Below are 20,846 nucleotides of genomic sequence, written 5' to 3' on the forward strand. Positions count from 1 at the left end.
ATATGTATAAAGACATATGTACATATATACATATCTATACAGACATATGTATACATATATGTACATGTTAGGCCTAGCAGGAGCCTGATTTCCAGGGACACAGATGAAGGGAACTCAGGAGACCAGATCGATGCAACTACAAGAGGTTTATTCAAGCCATGGTGCTATGTGGCTGCCCCCCAAAACCAGTGAGGAACAGCTCCGAGAGACAGAGACCTGGGGTTTTTAAAGGAAAAAGCACGGGAAATGCGGGGGTTGCAAGCTTGGCAACACTGGATTGGATAGGGTAGTTGACTTTTAAATTGATTGGTCTATTTTAAACACCCAAGTCCAGTCAGTCCTCCCCGGTTGCTAGGCAACTCTATCTCATTCCTCAGCAGCAGGATGGAGACCTTTGGCATTCCTTTGCAACAGGGTGGGTCTTGTCTCAATTCACCCGCTCCTCCTTTCGTCCTGCTTTCTGGAAAAGTGCTGGGAGAATTTAGTTTAACACGGGGTATAGAATTTACAAAGAAACCTGTAAAGCCAGCCTGTTCCTTTCAATACACACACATTCTTTATTCCTTTAGGCTTTCTCCATCTTTTAGGAATCCTAAATAATAACAGGGTCGTTATCACAAGGTCTCCTAAAATGAATATCTAGAAAAATGTATAATTTGCAATCTGCTTCATTATTCACTTCCCAGTAACTTTCCCATTTCTTATGCACTCCACCCGATAGGTGTCATTCAGTATAGAATCAACTTAACATTTATGTTTCTAAAAAGTGAGCATGGCAAGTTGTCCTTGAGAACAAACCGCACCATTTAACTGCTTTTCCTTTTGAAACATTAAATGTAATATTAATAATATATTATGAGTATGAAGTCATTTTTAAATTCATTAGGTGAACAACCTTGAAAGCAGGATCATACATTTTGTGGATAATTGGCCAAATGGCAATTTAGGATTATGCCTGCTTTGTTTTGTTTTGGTTTTTTGTTTTGTTTTGTTTTTTTTCAGAATTTAAATTTTCTAGGAAAAAGTATTGTCTTCTGTAGAAGGCTAATTTGTTAACACTTTGAAGCACTGTGGCTATTCTAGACAATAAAAATTATGTAAGCCCTCCAACTTTGTCCCATCTCCCATTAGACCATAAAGAACAGATCTTTAAAAATATAGGTTATGCCTACTTTTTGATCACTTCCCCCTCATGGGACTGCCCTACAAGGCCACAGAGGAGGAAGACAAACTCAGTTCTCATGTGAATAGATGAGCTGGGGTGTTGGATTAGGGGGCCTCCCCTATTCAGAGGAATAGAGGAGGGGGGATGCAGGAAGGAGGATGGGACTAGGAGGAGAGGAGGGAGGGACCTATGGGTGAGATGTAAATTGAGTGAAGTAAATGAAAAAAAATAGGTAATACTTTTAATTTTAATTTTTTAATTTTTATTTTAACTTTATTTTCTATCTGAGAGAAAAGCCCCTTTGGAGTTACATCCCACCTACACCCCACTCCACACCACCAATGTTACAAAACAACGATAAAACAAAGCAACAAGATTCTTGGACAGGGCCTCACTTTGGGTTAAAGGTTAGCGTGGGCACCGCACCTACTCAGATTTTGCCCTCTCTGTCTGCTTGTCGGCGCTAGCAGCCTTCTTTCCTAACCTCTGAGCCATCTCTTCAGCGCAAGCTGCCTTCTCTCCATTGAGATCCCAGAAGGCTTGAGCCAAATAGAACTATTTCTATGATCGCTCTAACGTTTCAATGGCGTGAGTTTCAAGCAAGGAAGCAAAGGGCAGAAAGAATAAACACATTTACAGAGAGCCAGCTCCTCGTAAGTCACAAGGTTAGATACCATGAGACAACAAGGGGATTGCTTCCTTTAAGCAATTATAGCCTCGTATACTTGGAACACCAACGGTGTGACTCACTGTGATTCAAAGGAAAATACCTAGACTCCAAAGGAGAGGCAGAAACAAGCATGTTTGGAGAAGTCAAAAAAAAAAAAAAAAAGAAAGAAAAAGGAGTGTTTATGTAGAGCAGGAAGGTTTGAGGGGGTTTCTTGGACAAAGGTGGACATTCAGGGTGAACTTTACTTAAGGCCTAATTTTGGTGAGAACTCCGTGTAAGGTGCTGACAACAGATGGAGAGCATGAGACAGGAAAGAGACTATGACTAGACTCCTCCCTGGCTGTGTCTGGACAGGTAATTTGGGTTATAAGGAAAGTGGACCTAGTATACAGGCAAACAGGGTGGGGGGTGGTCACTGACAGGTGTGCAGTAAGAACAATCGGATGTCTGTCAAGGGAAGGTCGGGGGAGGGAGAATGGGGGTGAGACAGGGGCCTGCAGCATGAAAATATGCTCAGGGGACTAAGACTGAGCCACCTCCATCCCATAATGCCCAAAGGGAGAAAAGATTAGATGACACCTCCAAATTCATTATTGTTATTACGTTAGACACACACAGAAACACACTCGACAGAGCAAATGGCTTCATATTTTCACTTTACAAGTCAGTTTCTGTGTTTCGGAATAAAAACGTCTTTTTCAGAAGAGATGATGCATTTCCCATGTCTCCTCTTGATAAGAGGCTAAGGAGAGTTCAAATGTGACAGAGCTAGGCTGGCAGTTGTGGAAGAGAGTGGCATTTAAAAGGCTGATGAGTGACAGATGTCAGTAATGATGTCAGCATCTATGTGATGAATATGTCTGACAGCAATTTAGCTAATACAAAATTAGCCTTCCAAAAGATATACATATAGTATAAAGTGCAGCTCATTAAAAAGTGAAATCTCAATGAAATTCTGATGCATGCACAGCATGGATGGACCTCTAAGTCCAGTGAAATAATGAAATAATGAAGTGAAATAATGAAATCTTATGACTCCATTGAGAAATGAAATTTCTAAAGTAATCAAATTCAGAGAGAAAGGAGGTAGAGTAGTGATGTCGGCGCCTGAGGGAAAGAGGAAGGGAAATTCTTGTTGAACAGATACAGATTTTTTATTAATTTTGAAAGAATGAAAGAGTTCTAGAGAGAGTGATGATGGTTGTCAGTCAGTGTGCATGGCCATGCAGAAAAGGTTGAACAGCAAACGCTTTGTATACATAATGTGCATATACACATAACGGAAATACATACTGCTGTGAGTGAAGGGCTCAATCTATTTGAATTTTTAAAAATAATAACCATTAGCTTTACCAGTTTTTAGGGAGAAAGTTCCAGTCTGGTTTTCATACCTGGCAACTGGCATTTCTACATAGCTAACAAAGGTCTCTGAGAAGGTTGCTTTGGAAGGGGAATCAGAGAAAACAGACTGGGTCCCAGCAGTCAGAGGCCCAAGTCTACTTCCAGTACGGGAAGATGTCTGCAAAGAGCCTTGAGCTTGGCAGCAGCTGGCCCCAGCACCCTGGCTCAATATAACGCATCTGAGCAAAGACATTTTTCAAGGCACAATTCATCAGAGTCAGGAATCATACAACAAGATAGGACTAACACGTCAGCAGCTATCAGAGGGGATGATTAAATCTAAACAATTCACTGGAGAAAATGAAGAAGAAAGGCTCTGAGAATATTTCTACAGGATCAATCTGCCTGTTTCAAATGAAATTTCCCTGCACCAACCCAATATGTAATGTCCTTGGTATAAATGCTTTTGATCTCAACGAGGGTAAAAAGCCACTTAATAATATGATGTCTCTTTTCTGGTTGTCATTTTATATAAGACTCAGTGGGACTAAATGCACTGCCAGAGAAGGAAAGAAACTGGTGTGAAGAAAAGGAAGTCTAAGAAAAATGATTGCAGGGGGTGGGAGGGTAAGAAGATGGGCGGGTCACAGGGAAGAAGATGCTCAGGCAATGAGATCGCAAGAAAGACAAAATCTACAAGGTGGAGTCTGCAAGGTGGAGACTGAACATCTGCAAAACACACACACACACACACACACACACACACACACAGTACAAAAAGTTTTTGGAAGCGAATCAAAGTATGCCAGGGAAGGGGGGAGATTTAAAGACAGAGCTGAGTCCTGAGGGTATTTCCACTAGCCCCAGTGCAGACATGAGGCCTCTTGTCTGGTGAAGCTGGATGACTCCACGATGACATCACAGAAAACACCTGCTGTCTGAGCAAGTTTGTCTTTGTCCGATAACCGGAAGCGAAATGTAATTCCCTAAGAAAGCCCAGCTCAGTGCCTTAAGTTGGGTTTAGAGTTTGAATCCACATGTCAGGGACTCCTGTTGTAAAATATAGAAAATATAATTTTAGACAAAAAACACTGCTGGCTTTCCAGGCACAATAAACACAAAACATGTGGGGGAGCAGACAAATCGAAGTGGAAGGGGATCCTGCCATGGGTTGGTCTGATGCTTATATTTTGATGCTAATTACTGGCCCTTAAGATCCGGTTACTGCCTAGATACAGCTATCCTTGTTATGTAGACCTGCCTAAGACATTATTCCTGATTGGTTGATTAAAGGCCTAAAACTTGGACAGGGCAGAATGGGGGAGGTGTGGCTAAGGTTCCTGGGCTTTGGGTTCTAGAGAATCACAGGAAACAGAGAAGCATAGGCAGAAGGAGGCCACCATGGCTTAACATGGAGAAGGAACCATGTGGTCTGAAAGAAAGGACTCCAATAATGGCATGGAAAGGCCCAGGTGAAGAATACAAGCAAGTATTTCTAAGATTATGGATGGAAGGTAGCCCAGATAGGAATGATTAAGATGGATGGCGCGGATGGGGCTGGGAGGTGGATGGTGAGGTGAAATATTTGCTCAGCCCAAGGTAAACAGGCAATTATAAAATGTAACAGGTGTCAGTGTCTTATTATTTGTGATAGTGGGTTAAATAATACCACTGTAACAATTACAGGGCAAATGATAAACATTTTTTTAGCCCAGCAGCCATTTTATTTACTACAACAGTAGGAAATAAACAAAACAAGAGACCTCTAAAGGAGAAACAGCCTTGAGGCCCCCCAAAAAGAGACCCAGAGAGAGTGACTGCCAGAGAAAAAGGAATTAAAATGATTAAGACTAAAACACAGAATGAGAGGTGGAGAAGCATAACACTGCCACAAGAGGCGCTGGGAAGCCCAGCAGCCCAGCACCGGCTCCATGCTGAAGAGCCTTCTAACACCCACTGCACAGATTATACATTCAGTCCTCACAACAACAGGATTCTCTGTGTACACAAGCCAGTCTTTCCATGTGTATATGAGGAAATAGGACTAGAGAGGTTAAGTAATTTACCTCAAGCCACAGGGTTATCATCAGCACAAGGTCTTTTTTTGTTTGTTTGTTTTTTAATCAGTCGTAGAGGACCTTAAGTACTATACTAATGCAAGGATCAAATTTCATTCTAAATAAAATTGCAAAATTATTTTTAAAAAACACAATCTTAAAGAAAAATTTGTCAAGTAAGTTCAAAATCAGATTAGACACAACCAAAACAAGAATTGGTGAAGTACATAATAGAGCTAGGCAAAATCTGAGGTACAGAGAAGTGAAAATGCCAAAAGCAAATAGCAAAAAGAACAGAACAGGATGAGGTGGCCCAGAGTTGTCTGAAGTGATGGTTTGGTTTCTGCGTTCCCCTCAGACAGACAGCCATTTTCACTTCCAAGTTTTATTTCACTTTGGTAAGCCACAAAAGGAGAGTCATTTTAAACTAGTCTTCCCAAGCTAAGTCTGGAATCGTTTGATAGTAAGGCAGTTTGGACAACCTTTTGCTTTAAATGTACTGTGAAGGCAAATGAAGAGACTGTGGTCAGTGTGGGGGTGAACATGGATCTGGCAGGCTTTGCTCTTCTCCCCCATTCCCTCTGCCTTGCCAAAACCATTAGATTATATTCCTAAAGCTAACCCCCAAACTCTAGTCCCTTATTTGGCCACTTCTTCCTCCCGAGGCCAACTACCAAGGTCCAAAGCTCAAAGTATTGAAGTTCAGCAATGAAAAGCTCCCTTTGGCTCACCTTAATTAACATGCCCAATTAAAATTAAACACCTTATCCTAGAATGGGGTTCCCCCTTTGCCTTTAGAAGCTGCCACTTTTCTGTGGGTCCTGTCTGTCTACTCTCTATCCAGAGGCAGTCCGTTGTACCTCCGGGACAAATATCCCTATCACCTTTCCCCTGTTCCCTTCTTCTTTGCCCTTGATCTCTATCTTCTGTCTTTGTCCTCTATCCCCTGCCCTTTGTCCCTCTGGGGCAAATAAATCTTTGTGTTGAGAACTTGGTCTTGGGGGTCCTTTGCCAATACTTTCCCTAACAGCAAACATTTCAGGTTAACATAATGTTTATAAAATGTCAAACAAATGAATGCAAATTGTTTGTAAAATTATTTATAAATATTAAGAATTTTAAGCATATGTGGTGCTAAGCAATATTGGCATATCAGAGGAAATGTGTAAAATGGAGAAAAAAATAAGACAACTAAATTTCCCTACATATAAAATAACAAATTCTCTGAGGAAAGATGTTTTATCAAATTGGTGAGGACTATAACAATGGACTATGTATTTCGAGGAGGAAGGAAAAAACAAAGGATTTTTAATGTTTTCACAACAAAGTTGATAAATTAGCAGAAAGGGCCTGTGTGTGGTAGAAGGGTGAGCTTCCTGGAGATAGCCCACTGGTTTGCATGGTCTACGATGGATGCACCCCAGAAGGCATGGACCACAGGGGCTTTGTCCCAGGATTGCTTCTTGCTGCTGCCATGCTTGTCATTGCTGTATCCATCTAGCAGGGTATGAGGACCAGCCTTCTGCCTGTGCAAATATCAGTGTTCTGTTGGCTTCCCATAGTCACAACACAATTGGGAAGCACCCACAGCTAGAACACTGGCCAGGCCAGATGGTGCAATCTGGGGAGCAGATGAGGGTAAGAGGCCATGCCAATCCCATGGGCTGCCACAAAGCTGAGTATGGCTAGAAGCCCCTGGTACTCAGAGAAGAAAAACAAGAAGTAAAGAGCAGTCTCCTCTGGCAAGCCCTTGACACAAGCATATGAGCAATAGTCATGAATTTTCAAGGATTCAGAAGGAAATAGTGTCCACAAAGTGACACAAAATCAGAACCTAAAATTGACAAAACCAGTGACAAAAATCTGAAAAAAACACATTAAAAATTTTTAAACAGAAAAAAATGGATGTCAAATAATGTCAATAAACTATAAACAAAACAGGCAAAACAGAAATAACAAAATGGATGCATTTAAATAGAACTATGAATCAGGTTCGGACATAAATACTGTTGATGGTAACTGCAGGTATTTATTGGTTTAGGAAAAATCAATGTGAAAGTTTCAAATCATCTCTCTGAAGGTCAAAAAGTAGAAAAGCAGCATAGATGCGGCGTTCTGCCTCTCCCTAAGGACTGAAAGACTTCTTTAACTCCACTGACCCCTGCAGCCTGTGGATACACTGTATCAAGACCAAAGCAGAGCAGCCACTCCCAGCATCCTGTCTTACTTCCTGTGAACTGACCCCTTGGGACCTCCGCGGTGCCTGGCAGTCATCTATTTAGTGTTCACCCTCAAATGAATGGACAGCCATGCAGCCATTCTTCCACAGAGACACATCCGATGTCAAAAACAGTGGAATTCTATGTCTTTTTCTCTTTGTTGGTCAAATATTATTCTTTCTGGGTTTTCAAATGTCTTTTTTCTTAACTTTTCTTCTATCACTTATTTGGCAAGATGTTTCCAGTTTTTCTTAAAATTGTCTTTACTTTAATTGGTTTTATTTTTGTCTCTGAGTAAAAGAAATGAATAGCTGTTTTAGTAAAAAAAAAAAAAAAAAAAAAAAAAAAAAAAAATGATTGACATAAAACCCAAGGAAGTATGAGCCTGCAATGGAGAACTATCCAAACACATGGCTGCTAGGAGTCAGACTGGTTCTATGACTTTTACCACATTAGGACTATACACACCAATAACAGAACTTTCAATACTGAAAAATGAGCTGTGCTCCTTCGTGGAGAATAAAATAATTCTATAGTTGTTTCTTTCTAACGTAGAAATTATTGCTGTGAAAATCAGTACTCAGCGATTACAGAAATGCTCAGAAGAACTAGCAGGCTCCCCTCTACTTTGTGGAGAGAATGAAAATGATGGTTGAGTAGATGAACTAGTAAGATGGAGGGGTCATCTACAAAGTGCACAAGGTCATGGTCCACACATTAGAAAAGCTGGGAAAAGACGCCGATCCCCTGACATTGATGGCGGTAAACAGTGAAACCCACTTGAAGTCCTTTAAGTAGGAAGGCGATCTTTAAAGATTGTAAAATAGTTTCTAGAATTTCTTGGAGGCTCACAGAATCTGTGTTTAGGACTTTCCACACAGGAAAGATGCTCAGCTTGCATCAGGAGATGGCTCCATGAATGTCTACCATTCCTATGCTTGTCCTTCAAACCTTTGCTTGCACCCACTGTCCTGAGAACTAAATGCCATAAACTGGAGAATCATTATTTGCCAAAGCTGAAGGCTTCAAATGGTTCTATCAAAAATGCTATTTTATGTAGTAGCTATTTTATGAAGTCCTAAATTAGATTAGAGACATAATCAGATACTGTATCACAAGCTACTGTGGAAACTGAGCTTCTCATTCTGGGACATGGGAGCAAGCAACTAGTTGACAGTGAGTGAAGATAAAAAGAGAGAGAGAGAGAGAGAGAGAGAGAGAGAGAGAGAGGAAGTCTGGAGGATGGATAAAGAGACTCACAGGAAGGAGAAAGGAGGAACATTCAGTTTGAAGAGTTTTTAAGGCAGCGTGGAGGAGGAAGGTCAGCTGGGTGCTTTCTCTGCCTCTCTGAACTAGTAGGCTTTCACCCCAGCATCTGGCCCTTGAGTCTTTATTGATAAAATCAAATGTCTGGGATTTTGTTTAAAAGACCAACAGAAATGGGCAATTTTCCCGACAGATACCACTTAAAAAGTTAAATCAAGATCAAATAAAAAATTAAATATATGTATAAACCCTAAGGAAATAGAAGCAGTCATTAAAAGCCCCCCCCCCAACACACACAAACAAAAGAAAACAAAACACCATGACCAGATGGTGTGGGCTCAGAATTTTACCATGCATTCAAAGAAGACCTAATCCCAATACTTCTCAAATTATTCCAAAAAATAGAAAGAAACATTGCCAAACTAATTTTATAAACGTACAATTACCCTTATACACAAACCACACAAAGATTCAACAAAGAAAGATGATTTCATATCAATTTCTCTCATGAACAGTGATGCAAAAATACTCAATAAAACACTCATAAACCAAATCCAAGAACACATCAACTATATCATATACCATGATCAAGTAGGCTTGACAAAACCCAACACCCCTTCCTGATAAAATTCTTGGAGAGATCAGCTATACAAGGGACATACCTAAATGTAATAAAGGCAATTTACAGTAATTGCACAGGCAACAAAATAGGGATGAAGGGAGGGAGGGAGGGAGGAACGCAAGTGAAACAAACTTGAACATCACCAGAAACTATCATACAATCAACAGGGTAAAAAATCTGAAGTCCAGGGAACTGGAGAAAATATTTGAAGACCATTTATCTGATAAAGGAGATATGGAAATATCTCCTACTTCTTAAAGACAATAATGACAAACAAATAGCCCAATTTAAAAATGTGCAAATGACATGAAAATGTTGTTTATTCAAAGAAGATTTACAAATGGACAAGAAGCGCCTAAAAAGATCCCCAGTGGCTTTAATCAGGGAAATGCAAGTTGAAATCACAATGAAAAACATCAATACGTGAATCAACACCCACCAGGATGGTTATTGTTTAAAAAAAAACAAAACAAAGCAAAACAAAAAAAAAAAAAACACAAAAAACCGTGGGTGGAGGGTAGAATATGTAGAAATTGGATTACCTGAGCATTGTCGCTGAGAATGTAAAATAGTAAGGGAACTATGAGAAAGAAGCATGTAAATTCCTCTAGCATTAAATGCAGAAGTATTTTATCATCTTTCGATACCACTCATGGGCATTGTCTCAAAAGAATTGAAAGCAGGGATTTAAACAGATAACTAGCTATACATCAATATTTATGACAGCTCTATACAAAATGTAATACTCATGAAACAAAATATTATTCGGTCTTTTAAAAAATAAAATTCTGATTCATGGATGATACAGACAAACCACAAAAGCATTATGGTAAGTAAAATAAGCCAACCAAATACTTTCCTCACACTAATAAATTATGCATGATCCTACTTACATGATGTACCTACAGCAGGCAGATTCCTAGGGATAGAGACTGGAGTAACGGCTTCCAGTGGCTGAAGGGAGGAAGGAAGGTAGGTTTGGTTAGTGTGTCCAGAGTTTCAAGACGAAAGAGAAACAGTTCTATGGAGGGATAGCAGTATCGTAAAAGAAAAAGATACAGAGGTGGACCAGATGAAAGTAGCTTAAAGAGCCAACAGTGAAAACCAATAGCCAGTTTCTGACTGGGTCCCTATGTGAGGGGAGATGCTGCAAAGGCTGAAAATGGGTCAGAGGACAGAGCTGAAAGGCATGGATGAGACCGGAAGGCATTACAGCAGTGGTACAGTTCACTGTGTTTGGCTCCTCTGTGTCTTCAGAATAGCTAGCATTCCTGCCCTGAGTAAGCAGGCACAGACCGATAGAACTCTCAAACGGTAAGAAAAAAAGTGTGTGTGAGAGTGTGTATGTGTGTGTGTGTCTATGTGAGTATGTGTGTGTGAGAGAATGTACATGAATATGTGGGCACGAGTGTATGTGTGTGTACATATGTGTGTGCATATGTGCTATGTATTGTACACGTGGGTGTAGTAAGAACACAAAAAAGATAAATCACTTTGAATATGGAACAGTGCATGACTCTTAGCTAAAGGTATTGCTTCTTAGTTTTTAGCTTTTTTGAAGATTTGAAACTATGTACAAGCAAGAAGTTTCTTAAACTCCAGTGAAAATCAATAAATGAGATGAAGGACTGAGGAGACAAAGAGAAAACTATGAGAAGAGACCCCAGGGAAAAACAAAACAAAAGTAATACAACAAACACTAAAGAAGTATAATTTATAAACAATCCTTGGAATAAATTTGGATCTGTGTCATAAGAGGAAACTGGTTTTGCTGACTGGCATCAGCAGAATTCCAGTGACTATTACATCATACGGAAGGCAGGGAAATGCTTTGTGCAGTCAGGCAAATTGTAAGTAAATTGTCAGGGAAAGAAAACCCTTTACAACTGGCCTCCTGACATTTATGCTAAGGGAAGAAAATGTAAATATGGCATTTATTCCCTGGAAAAACTGATTTGCAACTATAAAGGCCTCCAACACAGTGTTATTAACACACTCAAAAATTCAGTTTCCACAAGCAGCTCCTAAGGAATCTTCCCTAAAACGGTATACAGACCGCCGAAGTGACAGGTAGAAAGCGAATACAGAGCCCACGGACATCAGCAAGACACGCTGACTCACAAAGTGAGATGAAAGCAGAGTTTCAGCCATAGGTAAATTTACTATTGCTGTTTGGTTCAGTGGCCAGGTCATCAAATGATCTTCCAAATATCCATGTTTATACCCATAGACCGGGCTGCTCTCAGCCTTGGTCAGAGAAGCTCTGTTTTTACAGAGGGCAGCCTTCAACGCGGAGGTGGGGAACAGGTTACGGAGCTGAGAATGGGTGACTGTGAGCGTTCAGCCCAAATGGGACACCCTGTCAAGCTCTGAGCCAAAGCTCATGGAACAGTGAGCTAGAAGAGGTGGAAAGATTTTGAGAGATGGAGGAGAAGGGGGCTGCTGTGGTCTGCTCATGGCATGGCATGGCCATTGCACTCGTGAACATAGCAGTTGCCGTGGTGATCTGCACAAGATGGGGTCAGCCAAAACTCTAGCAGGGATGGAAGATGATCTCACGATTCCCCAGCCCTAACTGAGGAGCTATTAAGGGGGAAAAAATATCACTCTTTTTTTTTGGTGGGGGGGTTGTGGCCACTGATAATTGTCCCATACTCACACATATGGCCAATACTAATTGGACTTAATGAGTGGTTTTCGTTGTCTTTTTGTTTTGTTTGTTTGTTGTTTTTCAACACAAGGTTTCTCTGTGGAGCCTTGGCTGTCCTGGACTTGCTTTGCAGAGAGGTATTTTTTTAATAATTTTTTAAAAATTGTATCTTATGTATATGTTTATTTTGCTTACATGTATATCTGTGTACCGCTTGTGTGCCTGGGTGCCCTCAAAAGCCAGGAGAGGAAATGAGAGCCCCTGGTACTGGAGTTACAGACAGTTGTGAGCTACTATGTGGGTGCCAGGAATCAAACCTGGGTCCTATGGAAACACAGCCAGTTCTGAGACAGCTCTTTAGTGCCTTAGCACTAAAAAAAAAAAAGAGAGGACATGAAATTGAAAGAAGTATGTGGGGATAGGGGAGTTAGAGAGGAAAAGGAGGTATATATGATCATATGTCATTGTATTTACAAATGAATGTGCAAAGACATTAAGAGCTAACGAAGAGTGTATGGTATTCACATATTTTCTGACAACATAATACGATGGATTTATAACAAAAGAAGAAAGAGTATGATGTAGATAGCTAAAGATTTTGTTTTTGTCATCCTGGTATTTTATCTTGACTGTTATGTGCATAAAGTGTGGGATAATACAGTGAGTAATGATCTCATATTTTGACTTCTTGTCAAGGAGCACCAGAATCCTCCATAAGGAAAAAAGAAAATACAAATCAAAGTGGAAGATATGAAGTAAAAAACCCCATGGAATTCAAATGAGAAGAAACAGAATGGACTAATACTTGTGATCTGACTTCAGGCTTGTTTTGTGTATATATGCACACATCTGTGGATGTACACGCATGCCCGTGAATGTATATTCAAACAATGCTCATAGAAAAGGCCTAGAATAGGTCAATCCAGTAGCAATATGGAACCAAAGGATCCAAACTGAGGTAGTGACATACAGTTTCCCACCAGTGGGAACCTGAGCTTCTTAGAGAAAATTCTGAAGAGAAAGTGTAAAGGAGCCTGGCCCATTCTGTTATGCCTGATGACAAATGTGACAGACTTGGAGAGATGGAGATGAAATATCTTCTGATTCACATAACTCTTCTACAATGGAGGTCAGCCATTGCCACACATCATGGATAAGGGATCCTTTTGCATCTGGGAGGGTGCTATGACTGCTTTGAGGAGCGTGGAGACAGACATGAGGCCAGTTCCAGCACTTCACAGGATTCTGAACTTTCACATGCTTGCTTCTGTTTCTTCTCAGAACCCAGCTCTTATGGAGAGCACATGAATCCGGTCCAGCGTCTGGCTTGGATGAGCTCCTAGCCAACAGATGGCATCTTCTGCCAGCGATGCTAGTGAGTCTTCCTGACCATCTAGCCAAGCTGAGCTTTGAGATGACTATAGCTTCAACTAGCAACTGACTGCGCTGCATCAGGCAGGAAGAAAATGACTCCCAAGATCCCGTCTCCTAAACCCAGAATCTGACTAAGTAATAAGCAAATGACATCAAGATTACCAGTCATCTGACCTTAAAGGAGATCATCCTCTCTAGCGTGAGTCATTGTTAGAGCCTTTACTAATGGAAGAGAAAGAGGCAGAAGGAGAGTGTAAAATGATGGAATGTGGACAAAACTACATCTGTCACCTCTGGTTTGAGACAAATGAGCCAAAGATGACGAACAGGCTCTAGAAGCTCAAAAAGACAGATTCTGCTCTGAGCTTGCTCTCGAGCATTGCCCTGTTCTCAGCTTGATGTTAGATTACAGATCCAATTCTGATGTCAGATATCCAAATTATGACTACGATGTATTGCGTGAATCTTTATGGTAATTTGCATTACTAATTTTATGGTAATTTGCTGAAGAGTGATAAGGAATTGATGCAGACTTTGGAGTCTGTAACAAATCAAACCACAGGGTGATGAACGATAAAAACCAACTAGTTTTGAGCACGGGATTTTGGACAGAGCAGTAGAAACTGGAACAGCATGGAGTTTTGAATCTATGAGATGGTTTAATCAGAACTACTGAGCCACTGGGCAAGAAGGGGAAAATTGGAACATGAAAAAGAATGACTCTTTGATTGGATTCTGAGACCAAACATATTAAAATCCATGACCATGAAGCTATAAAACAACCAATCATCTTTGGAGGCTGTCAGAAAACCAACTCATTATATTTTTTTAAAAAAATTGTTAAGGAGCAAACAAACAGTTTGGATTCTTCTCTTATACCACCAAATACAAGGAGAAGAAGAAACTTTTCTTTGTCTAAGGTTCTTAGCAATGAAGGAAGAAGACTTAGTTATATTGGAGGATATGTCCCAGCATGCCTTCGGTTGTTGTGACCGAAACCAATTTGGGACAGAGAGGGTTTGTTTCATCTTACAGGTCACAGTCCGTCATCTAGGAGCTCAAGGTTTCTGTCTGAAGCAGAAACCACGGAGGAATGCTGCTTATTGGCTTGCTCCCCCTAGCCTTCTCGGTGACTTTTCTCTCACATTATCCACGGTGGGCGGGGATCAACTATCAGTCAATAAAATGCCCCATAGACATTCCTCCAGGACAACATGATGGGGGTGATGTCTCAGTTTTGAGGTTCCTTCTTCCAGGTTTTGACTAGATCTGTGTTAGGGTGACAGAAACTAGCCACTCCAGTACTTTAATCACAATCATGCGGTTCTAAGCACAGAGAGCTAGCAATAGCAGAAATTTCCAAAAGCCTCCAGATGCTCAACCTGCCAATGGATGTGTGAGAACAGGAGGACATGCATCCAGAGAAAGCAGTGTCGGAGGGAAAAATAAAGAATAAAAAATCTTACCTGACAAAGCTGACTTGGGTAACATAGCATATACAAAGAACAGAGGTGGGAGAGGGGCTAGGAGCGCGGGGGACAAAGTCTGGGGCAGGAATTTCTACTTCTACGTGTTTGTTCTTCAGTAAATAAATTCTAAAGGGTGAAGAAGTCAAGAAGGTTAAGAACTGTACCTTAAAAGGCACCCCCAAAACACTTAAAAGTAAACCTATAAGGTTTAAAAATATCCCCATGGATAAGGAGCAACAGGCCTAAAGGGTACAATCCCGGAACAGTCCCACATGTAGAGCTGGACAGAGATGGAGGAGCTGGCAAAGGAAACTGAGACACAGCCAAAGCAGCAGGAAGTGAAAACAGGTGGAGTAACGGAAACCAGGAGAAGAACCTGTTCTTAGGTGGGCTGCTGCCACCTGGACCAAAAGCTGCTACCAAGTCAGTGAGACAGAAATTAAAACCCATGGTTGGCCAGCATGGAGTTCATTGTTGTCCTTGCTAAGAACAGTACCACAACAGCACAACTGCTCTGAATCCCAGTGGGAGACATAATGAAGGGGAAGACAGGAGAGGCACCGAGTGTCTACAGGCAGCTCTTTAAATATGTTCCTTGAGTGAGGGGCAAGAAGTAACTGGGTAGTGAGAGGACAATGTGGGATTGACAGATGCTGGAAATGACCTTTCCTCTCATCGAGAAGGTGTGTCCTGTATTTTCAACTGTTAATTCTGTGCTCTCAGAGAGCCAAGTGCTGGCAGAATTGTGGTATTGTCATTTCTATGGCTCAGCACAGGTTTTCTGTATGTAAACGCTTTTCCTTCCTCACCTGCCTGCCCATAAGATGGTCAGGTAGCCCTCAAGGCCTAAGGCAACCTAAGCAGGCAGTGAGAACCATGTGGGGAAACATGATGGTGGAGAAGTCAAGGTTAAATTAGGTGGCTAGCTGACAGACTGTCCCAGCAAAAGGCCAACAGCTTTAAACTAGGTAGAAGTCTGTGTCTTTATTAATCATACCACAGGTGGGACCCGCAAAAGTCCCGCAATAGACATAGATTTATTCAAACCCTGAAATTTATTCCAACATATTTGTAATTTCAAAGAAGGCTTAAAGATATAAGAAAGGAAATGAACAACAACAAAATCATTCTTGTAGCACTGAGAAGAATGGAAACTGGAAACTCATAAGAGTAGTGCTGTCCTCAAGAGGAAGTAAAAGGGCCGCCTAACGAGGTTCGTGGGGAAGCAAGGGCTTCCTACAAGATAGATAACTCAGTCTTCTTCCAAATGGAGGCAGCCTACCACTCCCAAAAGCTGAGAGATGAATCAGAGGATACCATTTTATAACAATGGGATTGAAGATAGCAATTTTTCTTTTTGAGATTTATTTATTTTAAAGTGTGTGTGTGTGTGTGTGTGTGTGTGTGTGTGTATTTGAGTATAGATGCCTACAGATGCCAGAAGAGGATGTCATCAGATTCTTTGGAGCTGGTCTTACAGGTAGTTCCTAGCATGGATGCTGAGACCCAAACTAGGGTCCTCCTCATGAGCAGCACATTCTATTAACTGCTGCCATCTCTTCAGTAGAGTTTCAGATAATTTTGGGGCACTACCAAGAAATAAAATTTTGTGATTGTTATAACCCAACACACACATACACACACATGCATGCACGTATGCACCAACATAATGCTTGGTGTTCTTTAGGTACATATTACGTTTTTTCTTCTTCAAGCCAGCCAGGGAAATCAGACCAGCAAGAACCAAAGTGTAAAACAACACTGTACTGGGGAGCAAGAACATCAAGGGAATTCTATCACATGGCAAGAGAAGCAAGCTCCCAAGAAGGGAATGCTCTTCCTACCTCAGAAACATATGCAAATTGTGGCTGGTATACCAGAACTTACCAAAAAGACTATTGTTGATGCATATGTACATTAACAAATTACGCTTTTAATTATTTGCTTTTTTATATTCCCTCCTTATTTTGAGGGAATTTATTCAGGCTGTAACTGTACATAAGATGCATACATGCATCTGAGAACAATCAGTAACGTTCTGTAGCCACATCCCTGATTAAGCCATAGAGCACTTTCAGGAACCTGTGGGTCTTCGATCCTGTCTGCCTCCCTGGCCACCTGAGGTAATCATCACCTTTTTTTTTTTTATTTCATTTTATTGCTTTTCTTCATTGTTTTGCCTCCCATGTATTCAAAAGCAATACAGATTATCTTGGCAGGTTTTTGTTCTTTAGAAAAATGAAATATGACACTCACTCCTTTTGGAATAGATCATGTCCATATCAATAAACTTCTTCCATTTCCTTTGTGATATGTAATTCCATAAAAGATAATATCATAATTTTTATGTCTGTCCAGTTTGCTACTGATGAAATTCAGTGTTTGTTTTCCTTTGTGAGCCCCAGTTTCTGCCTCCGCACATACCAGCGCTCCCGCTCCCGCGAGCCCCTCGATAGCACACATCAGGAGGAGAGTTGCTGGATCAAAGTGTGTAAAACCATCCCCTCAGGCCAGGGAGAGCTTTCAAATCCACACTAATTGATGCTTCCTTTTTTCTTTCTTTTTTTGAGACGGTGTCTGATATACTCCAGCTGGCCTCAGACTGGCTATCAAGCTGAGGCTGGCCTTGAACCTGTAATCCTCCTGCATTTACCTTCTAAGTGCTCTTATTATAAGAATTTTTCAACACACAGCTGTTTCATGCCCTTTTGGCTTTGAAGACATTGTATTCTGTAGCCCAGGCTGGCCCTCACCTATGCTAATTACGTAGCTGAGGGTGACTCTCCTGCCTCCACATTCCATATGCTGGGATTATAGACGGGTGCTGGCCATTCACTGGGGATCTGAATAAGCATTTTTATCTTTTCATGTATCTATTAATCTTTAGATTTCATTTGCTTTTCTTCCATTTCACCTAAAAATGGTCAGAACTCACTACATTAATTTAGTGTCTCTGTTTGAAGGCAACTGATAAATGTATATTATTTCATCTTTCTGAACTTATTTCTAGATCTTTAAAATGGCAAGGACCATATCATAAGGCTGTGAGGATGATCCAATATCATATAGAAAGCACATACTGATGCTAAGCATTCAGTTTGAGCTCAGTGATTAATAGCTACTATTGATACAATTTAAAAAAAATTAAGAAAACCCAGACTGAGCATAGCCAATGGTTAGACTGCAGCCCAGATCTCAACTTGGTTTTCTTTACAACCACAACACAGAAAGTACATGTTCCTTTCTTTTCCCTCAGAATGGCATTGCTATGTGCTAACGAGGTAGTACCAGCTATTAAAAAGAATTTAAAGGAGTTAATATTTCAGTAGCATTTGAAAGTGATCCCAGGGCTTTGGTGTGGATGTCCAGGTTAGTGAGGATCCACAGGCTCAGCAGCATTTTCACCATGCTGCTTGCACAGGACTCTTTCTGGTTCAGCAGATTTTCATGGGTTTATGGTCAGAGCCCCATAAAACAATACTTCAACCTGTTGGGGTTGGTCTAGTGCTATGTATTCTAATGCTAATTACTGGCACCCAAGTTCTGGTTGCCTCCCAGATGAGTACATCTTCGTGTACTCATACACTGATCTTCGGTATATAAACCTTGCTCTATCTAATTTAAAGTTGATTGGTTAATAAAGATGCTGAAGCTTGTAACTGGGCAGAAGAGAAGAAGGCAGAGCTGAGGTTCTCAGGCGTAGGGTCTCAGACGAATCACAGGAAGGGAAGAAGGGAGGAAGATGATGTAGCAGGAGGTGAGGAAGCTGGAGAGAAGGAAGTCTCCAGTGGAGCAGTATGGACTAGGAGCACAGGGCCAAGAAAAGTTTGCCCTGAGGACAGACTGATAGAACAGAAGCAGCCTAAGCAGGAACTATTATGGCAAGTAACTTTACTATAGCAAGTGTAGCTGAGAAATAGCAAAATAGCTTAGAGGGTTGATACCTGCCCAGTTACTGTGCCTTAAAGCTTTTATAAATCCATGTGGTCTCTGTCTTGATTATTTGGGAACTTCTTGGGGTCTAATATCTCCCTCAGCAATGTTAACCTACAGAAAGATCCCAAGATAAATCCATACCCACCATTCTCTACCTCTTCCTAATGACCTCTCCACTCTTTGATAAGATATGATGTAACAAGCTGAAGTAGGAAAGCATTAGGGTGAATTGTGGGATGTGGATAAGATCTTTTCCCCTATAAACCTCTTATATAGAAGGCAGTGTATTCTGAAAGGCTGCGTTGATGTTACTTAAACTCACCATGTTGGGCATGCTCATGAAGAGTACCAATGAGACTGTTTTCTGAAGTGTTCTTTTTTTCTCTTTCTGCTCTTCCCTCCTCTCTCTCTTCATCTCCCTTCCCCTACTCTTTCATATTTTCCTCTCTCTCTTTTTTAAAAAAATAGGGTCTCCTGTATTGCAGGCTAGTTGTAAACTCACTATATAGCCATGGGTGGCCTTGGACCCTTGATTCTCCTGCTTACCATCTCCCAAGTGCTAGAATTCTAGGTATGTACCACTGCATCCAGGATGCTGGGGATCAAAGTCAGGGCTTTGGGCATTATAGGCAAACACTCTACTAACTGAGCTACATCCTAAGCCCTGGCTTGTGTGGTTTTCAGAGCATTCTCATAACTATCTAGAGACAACCCCATGGCTACAGATAGACAGAAAATACAAGAAATGACAATAGAGATAAAAGGAGTTAGCCTCTTTACTATTATTAGCAACTGGAAGTTTTAACAACACATTTTCTTGCTGAAATTTTCTCTTGCTGCCTTTTAGAGATAGCCAAAAATTTATAGGTGAGCTTTCTTTGAAATAGTTGTTTTCAAGAAAATCATCTTGGTATCTCATCGGTAATTTGGAACTTTTAATAACATTTCAAGTATCATAAAATGTCAACTTTTTCTTCTAAATACCACAGTCATGTCTTCCCTGACAAAACAGATCTTACCATGATGGAGACAGTATGTCTAATTTCTTCTTAAGGCAAATTTGCAAACCGAGATTGTTCAAATAATTGGTTTGCAATAAACATGTTATACCAAACTGACTCATAAATTTAGAGAAAGATTGAACCTCCTCTTATACTTATAACCAAGAAAACAATGTAAGTATTAATAGTATGAAATTTCCATAATTAAAAGTCAAATAGTGAGATAACAAGCAGAAATGAATGTAGCTGTGAAATATACAATTCTTGCAAATGGCTATTTTGAACTCCTCTTTCTAGAAAAAATTTCAAAGTGACAACATATATACCAAAGTCTCATCATTTTAGTGAATTTGGTAATAGTACATGTTATTTAAAGAGAAAGCAAATAGTGAATAAACGTTGAAGATAAAAAGGGAAAGTTGTTTAATAAATGCTATGATTTCTACATCTGGTGCTTTTTAAACATTTAGAAGTGGTAATGATCATTATCCATATTCATATAATGGTTTCATGTGCCCTCTAGTTCTTGAACACAGTTGATTCTGTGTCCTTCCTTGGAGGCTTGTGAGGACCAATTTTTGGTAGCATCTCTTTGGCATACAGTGTTTTGTGGAGTCCAGCTTCTCGAAGCGCTAACTCAAATCGAAGTCTAGGATCAGAAGTTATCTGCAGACATAAGATACAATTTAAGTAAACAATAAGTTGTTCAACTGAAGGAAATGTTATCACTTAGTTTCTCATTTCCCCAAGTTGCATAATTTTTTAAGGTAGATGATTAGATGACAATAACTCTTGTCAGTTCTGTGGCTGCAGAGGTTTTACTAAAAATGTTCAAACAATTCTTGACATTATCGCTTTCCAGTGTATTACTTATTTTCAACATAGGATGTATTCAATATTATATATTACAACATATTAAAATTATTAAACGGAATTAAAGAAAAACACCTTACTTCTAGGACTATTAGTATGCTGCCCTGGCTCTGCTGTTCTACTTAGTATCCAGGCACTGCTATGCATCAGGCTGGACTGGAGGAAATGAAGCTTCTCAAGGGGAAGATGGGTTACACAGACTC

At 40.4% G+C, this 20,846-nt stretch overlaps 2 protein-coding genes across 5 annotated transcripts in view; one reads left to right on the forward strand and one right to left on the reverse strand.

Moving 5' to 3' along the window:
- The window catches only part of Upp2 (uridine phosphorylase 2), a 64,258-nt gene that overhangs the window by 39,208 nt on the left and 4,204 nt on the right, over positions 1–20,846 (forward strand). Inside the window, exon 7 of one of the 3 annotated variants that reach the window (XM_060390200.1) lies at positions 12,687–14,577. The exons of 1 other annotated variant lie outside the window; for it this stretch is intronic. In XM_060390200.1, the coding sequence (XP_060246183.1) occupies positions 12,687–12,772 (86 nt within the window). In that variant the 3' untranslated portion in view covers positions 12,773–14,577. Of the gene's footprint in view, positions 1–7,274; positions 7,807–12,686; positions 14,578–20,846 lie in introns of those variants that run through there. One more of the 3 variants, XM_060390199.1, reaches the window with a different exon arrangement.
- The window catches only part of Ccdc148 (coiled-coil domain containing 148), a 241,589-nt gene continuing 239,008 nt past the window's right edge, over positions 18,266–20,846 (reverse strand). For both annotated transcript variants that reach the window (XM_060390194.1, XM_021638823.2), the window contains one exon: positions 18,266–20,436. In XM_060390194.1, the coding sequence (XP_060246177.1) occupies positions 20,290–20,436 (147 nt within the window). In that variant the 3' untranslated portion in view covers positions 18,266–20,289. The remainder of the gene's footprint in view (positions 20,437–20,846) is intronic.

The sequence above is a fragment of the Meriones unguiculatus genome, chromosome 8 (assembly GCF_030254825.1).
Source record: "Meriones unguiculatus strain TT.TT164.6M chromosome 8, Bangor_MerUng_6.1, whole genome shotgun sequence".
In the NCBI taxonomy this organism is placed as follows: domain Eukaryota; kingdom Metazoa; phylum Chordata; class Mammalia; order Rodentia; family Muridae; genus Meriones; species Meriones unguiculatus.